At 57.6% G+C, this 6000-nt stretch overlaps 1 protein-coding gene across 1 annotated transcript in view; it reads right to left on the minus strand.

Annotated features, from left to right (window-relative positions):
- The window catches only part of HPCAL1 (hippocalcin like 1), a 34565-nt gene that overhangs the window by 3977 nt on the left and 24588 nt on the right, over positions 1–6000 (minus strand). The window contains exons 3-4 of the mRNA XM_006140826.3: positions 3248–3652; positions 348–453 (exon numbers count right to left, since the gene is read on the minus strand). Of these exons, the coding sequence (XP_006140888.1) occupies positions 348–453; positions 3248–3625 (484 nt within the window). The 5' untranslated portion in view covers positions 3626–3652. The remainder of the gene's footprint in view (positions 1–347; positions 454–3247; positions 3653–6000) is intronic.

A 6000-nucleotide genomic window follows, 5' to 3' on the forward strand; every position in this document is an offset into this window, starting at 1 on the left:
TCTCCCAGCTGCCTCCTCTTGCTTGGGTCCTCCAGACCACTGGGCAGGAGGGCCGCAGCCAGCAGCCCAGGGCCCACCACCAGGCCCTTTAATTCCAACCCATCTGGCCCTGGGGGCCACCAGCATGCCTGCTCCCCTCCCCAAATATGCCCATGGGGCTTCTGGGAGACCATGCACAGAGGGGCCAGCCAGCGACACGCCCGGGTCATGATGGCACGAGGAGGGAGCCAGGATGCGGCAGGTGGCCCTGACTAGGTCCTGTCCTTTCTCGGCAGAGAAGCACCCGGGCAGGGGGTGCAGGCAGCTATCCCCGCCCCCGCAGCAGACGGCAGGCAGCGCCCCCCTACCGTCATTGTTCGTGTCCATCTGCCTGAAGATCTTGTCCGTCCGTTTCTCCGGAGTGGACTCGTCCTCGGGCATCTTCATCACGGAGGACACCATTTTGTAGATAGCCTGCAGGGAGGGCACAGGGCAGCGTGCTCAGGGACCACAGTGCGACTTCCAGCCCGTCCACAGCTACAGAGAGGTCAGGGCGCTGGCCTGCCACCTTCGGACGCTTTGGTCAGGAGGACACTCCCAGCTACTCGCTACACTCGGGCGACTCTCACAGATGGGACGTTTGGCAAAGGAAGGGAGGCGGTGCAAGTGTCGGCAAGAGACGGCAGCCATGATGGCGTGAGGTACGGCTCTCCCTGGTTGGGTTGGGAGGAGGGGTGGGGCCTTGTGGGGGTCGAGGACGCCCCTAGTGAGGGTGGCGGTCGGGGGCAAGCACATGTAAGCGTCCCCATACTGTCTGCGGAGCTGTGTGTGGTTTGCTAGATGGCTGTTAGACCTAACTTAAATAAGACTGAGCCCTGGAAACTCAGAAAGAACGGCATAACCAGCCCCAGGAAGCCCAGGAATGGGGTGGCACAGGGTCTCCAAGGCCAGATGGTGGGACCTCCACTGGTGTGCTGCCCTCATGCCCTCGAGGGCTCCTTCTCTTGGCTTGCTATCCGAGTGGCCTGTCCAGGCAGGTGCTTGTGTGCACCAGGCAGATGTCTGCACGTGGGGCGGGGTGGCACAGAGGCCAGCGACCGGCAGCTTGGTCAGAGCGGCACGCAGGGCAGGGAGCGGGCGGTGCCATGGAGGGGTTTTCTGAGCACTCCCTGTGGCAGCAGCTTGAGTGATTTCCATGGTTAAAACAACAGACCAAGAACAACCATCATGTCTTAAAAGCCAGGCATTTCAAACATGAGAAGCTGGGCTGGCCCCATGGCCTGGTAGTTACGGTGGCAGGATCTCTGGTGGCCAATGGCGCAGTTCAAGTCCTGGACCCTAGGGCTTAACAAGCACAATGGGTATGTGTGCGCGTGCCCCAAATCCTGACGGGAGGGAGAGGGAGAGGGGAATTATGGTGTGACCACTCCCCATAGGGGGTGCTTTCTCACAATCCTTTCTCTTTTTTTTTTTCCCCTCAGTAATTTCAGGGACCAGCAGATGGAGTAATGGCTATGTTACTAGACTTCCACATAACCACAGTTCGAGTCCCAGACCCAGTGGCTTAAAACTCACGCTGGGGGTATGTGTGTGCCCAAGATCCAAGAGAATAGAGGAGAAGGGATTGCAGTGTAGCCATCTCCCCTGGGAGGTAATTTCTTGCTTTCTGTCTCTCTGGCGAGTGCATGCACCCTATAGCAAAAATCTCTCTCTAAAAAAATTAAAAAAAAAAAAAAGGAGAACTCCAAGGTTTCTGCCGTCCAGTATACCCCCCCACCCCGCCCTGCACATCCCCATGTGCAGGGGAGCCTGGCCGGGCCTGGCCCCTTCCCCTCCCCTCACACCCTGGACGTCCTGGGTTTCAGGAACCTTCCTGAGGCTGGGCCTTGCAAAGTCTAGACCCTCGCAGGCTCCTGGAGGTCCTGGAGAACTTAACACACGAATCCGTGTACGGACTGCAGCACTGGGCACGCGTGGAGACACTCTGCAAACAGGTTGCACTCCGGGTGCAGGGGACGCCTTTCGGGGTCCGGAGACTCGGTTTGAGAGCCTGAAAGCCAGATCCCATTTGAACAAGATGGCTGCTCCCCCCTGCGCTGAACGGGGCCCAGCCACTCCACTCGGCCAGTGACTGCACGCCAGGTGCGGGTGAGGGCAAGGACTTGCGATTCTGGGAAGCAGTTTCCACACCACCTCAGCTCAGAGCCAGGAGGGGACGAGAGTCCCAGAGCCCCCCAGGCCCAGCCAGGTCACTCTCACTGTGACAACAGCTCTCCGGGAGATGAGCTGGTGCCCCGAGGCCAGTGCTTACTGTGGGGTCACGGATGGACCAGGCCATGGGATTCAGTCCTGAAGTTCCTTCCACACGAGCTGTCTCTCCTGAGAACGAGCCCCAGCCTTGGGGCAGCGCATGTGGAGTTACCAGGAGGAGGCCACCCCGTGGCCTGCCACTCTCCGTGGCACTCCGAGGCACCTGGCAAGTGGCTGTTTCTGGAAAACAGCCTTACCTGTGGGAACCATAGACAGGCACGGGGGCGCCCTCCCATGCCAGGTGACAGGAACGCACCTGCATGGGAGGTGCGGTGTGCGGCTGGGCCTTACAAGCTAGTTACTGACTTCTAAATACAGGACTTCCCGCGGCTGGCCGGCTCCTTTCACAGGTGCTAAGGGTTCCAGCAATGACACAAGGAGTTTTCAACAAGTTCACGGGAAACCCTTATCATGAAAAACTTACGCAAGGGTCTGAAAATAAACTCATACTTTAATTCCATTTTCCTATGAACTTTTTGAAGTCCCCTCAAAATCCTCAGCTCTGTTAGTTCTTAGAAAATCACTTCTCTGAGCTTCAGATTTGGGGAAAGGGCGAGAACGACATTTCACAGGGTCATGAAGATGAAAACGGTCCGTGTGCTCAGCCCTGGGGTGAAACAGCAAGGGGTCTGTCACCATGGTTCTGTCATCACTATTTGTTTAAAGACCCCCGACCAGGTGACGCCTGCTCACTTTCAAAAGCGCCAAGAGTGGGGCCAACAGGTGGCGTGGTGGTTAAGGCAGCTGGACTCCCACATGGCTGGCCATGGTTCGAATCCTAGACCTGGCAGCTTGCTTTCTCATTTTTCTTCTCTCTCTCTGTCTTTCTCTCTGGACAACTTTAAAAAAATTAAATTAAATAATGACAACGAATAAATTAAAATTAAAAAGTGCCAAGCGTGGCCAGACGTCGTGGCGGGTCCCGGGCGGGCGGGGGCAGGGCCACGCCGGCGCCCACCTGCACGATCTCCAGCATCTCGCTGCGGCTGATGTAGCCGTTGCCGTCCAGGTCGTACATGCTGAAGGCCCACTTGAGCTTCTGCTCCAGCTTGCCCCGCGAGGTCACGCTCAGCGCGATGATGAACTCCCGGAAGTCGATGGTGCCGTCGCCGTTGGTGTCGAAGGTGCGGAAGACGTGCTCGGCGAACTTGGAGGCGTCGCCGTAGGGGAAGAAGTTGGCGTAGATCTTCTTGAACTCGTCCACGGTCAGGTGGCCGGTGGGGCAGTCCTTGAGGAAGCCCTTGTACCACTCCTGCAGCTCGTGGTCAGTGAACTCCGTGTTCTCCCGCAGGTCCTGCAGCACCTCGGGCCGCAGCTTGCTGTTCTGCTTGCCCATGGCGGTCGGCAGTGGTGGCGAGTGCACCTGCGAGACAGGAGAGGGTCAGCGGGGCTGGGGCCAGGGTCAGTGGCCTGGGCAGGGCCAAGCCACTCCGCAGCGTGCCCTGGACTGGAGCTGCAGCGGCCGATGCCCAGCGGGTGTGCCAACACCTTACACAGCACTGAGCAGGCCGAGGGACCAGTGAGCCCGGGCAGGCCACCTCACCCTGCGGACGAGCCCAGGAACCTGGGCATGTGAGACAACCGTGAGGCTTAAAGTCAACGGGACGAGGCATTACCAAGTGCCCGAGGGCTTATACCCAAGCAGGGGTTAAAATAAACCCTTGTCCCCTCACCCGCATGGCCCTGGGGCAGCTTCACCACAGAGACGCAGCCTGGACCGGTTCCAGGTTCTTTTGTTTGGGGGACCATGTTATGACTTTGTGCTCAGTAGGATTTTCCAGAAGGGAGTCTGCTGCTTTCTTTGGCCTTCGAGAACTGCTCCAAGAGGAAGACGGCCCTAGCTCTGAGCAGCAAACGCCATCCTGTTAGCCAGTGCCGGTGCCCCTGTGGGAGGGGGTGCAGAGCGTACCCCAGACCACACCTCACGGGCCGGTCTGCACCCTGATCAGCTACCAGCAGGCATTGGTAAGCTTTCAGAGGCTGGCTGGAGCCATAGCAGCAACCCGCCCCTGCGAGGCTGCCCACATGGGGAGTTCCTGGATCCCATCTGGAGACCTCCCTGAACAGGCCACTATGTGCTAGCCCGGGATTCAGGGCTGGCTAAAGCTGGGGGAACCATGGCGTGAAGACCCCAAAGGAGTACCTGTCTCCCTGACTCGCAAGACAAAAAATTAACTTAAAAGATACTACCAGGCCAACCAGTGGCGTGGTGGTGAAGGGGACTGGATCCCACGTGGCCTGGATCTGGTGACCTGAGAAACACATTAGGTACATGTGTGCGCCCCCCAAAAGGAGAGGAAAATGGAGGAGGGGCTGCAGCGTGCCATCTCTGACGGTGGGTGCTGTTTCATTTGCCTTCTCTTTATCTCTCCTGTGAGCACATGTGCCCTCCGACAAAAAAAAAAAAAAATGTTTTTCTCCTCACCCCTTAATTTCTTTTAATTTCTTCTTCTCTTTTATTATTATTATTATTTTTATATTTTAGGGAGATTTTTGCTATAGGGTGTGTGCATTTGCCAGAGAGAAAGTGAGAGATTACCCCCGAGGGATGGCCATTCCGCAATCCCTTCTCCGGTCTTCCCTCAGGATTTTGGGCATTCACTCACATGTGCCCAGAGTGAGTTTCAAACCTCTGGGTCTGGGACTTGAACCACAGTCGGCCATGTGGAAACCCAGCACCTTAATCACTAAGCCACTTGCTTCTCCCCCATTTATTTTCTTACTTCAACAGTAACACACATACATGGCTCCATCATTTTTAAAGGACACGGATGAACAGAAAATACAAAGTAAACATCTCCACCCTAGTCCCTGAGGTAACCACTCAGAACGGCCACTACGTCCATCAATCCTAAAGAACCCTGCCAGATCCCGGAGGGGCGTACGACACACAGCCACCTGCTCCTCGCCGTTCCTGTCTTCTCCACTCCTTCCAGGGTTTGTTTGTTTTTTTTTTTTTGGTTACATTTGCTATAGGGTGTGTGTGTTTGCTGGAGAGAAGGGTGGGAAGCACCCACGGGGGTGAGGGGGAACACTCCACAATGTCTTCTCCATTCTCCTCTAAGGATTCTGGGTCCACACGCACGTGGGCCCAGCGTGTTTTTCAAGCTGCTGGGTCTGGGACTTGAGCCACATGGCCACGGGAGATCTGACTCTTAATCACGAGGCTATGGGGCTCTCCACCAAATGCCTTCCACTAAACCGTGTGTCCGGGAGAGGACAGCCAGCCCAGACACCACCACTGTTTCCATCCCATGGGAGGGGCCGGGGCCAGATACGCATTCACGTCTGCGGTTACTGTAGTGCTCCCGGCCTCCCCCGGAACCAGTTCTGGGTCCGTCTAATGTTGCCCCGGAGGACGCCATGACAGCTCCCTGTCCAGAAGGGCCCCGTGGGTGGGCAGGGCCAGGTCCCCCAGGACTACCCAGGGCTGGGTTGCCTCACTGCCACCATGCTGCTGCCTTGGGCTGAGGCCGGGACCGCTCCCTGCCCCTGCAACATGCCTTTTGGGGCCTTTACCAGCCTTCACGTCCCCCGCTGCCTCCATCTGCTCCCGTCTTAACTTCTGGCCCCTCTAGCACCAGCCAGTTCGGGTTTACCGCTACTGGTCTGGGACTAGGCCCGAGCAGGTGGCCCGAGACTCCCAGACAGCATCGGGGGCCAGGGGGCCATGGCCCAGCCCAGGGCGCCCACTGTGCGGCTGCGGCCAGC

Source organism: Tupaia chinensis, unplaced genomic scaffold (genome assembly GCF_000334495.1).
Source record: "Tupaia chinensis unplaced genomic scaffold, TupChi_1.0 Scaffold000045_1, whole genome shotgun sequence".
Lineage (NCBI taxonomy): Eukaryota > Metazoa > Chordata > Mammalia > Scandentia > Tupaiidae > Tupaia > Tupaia belangeri.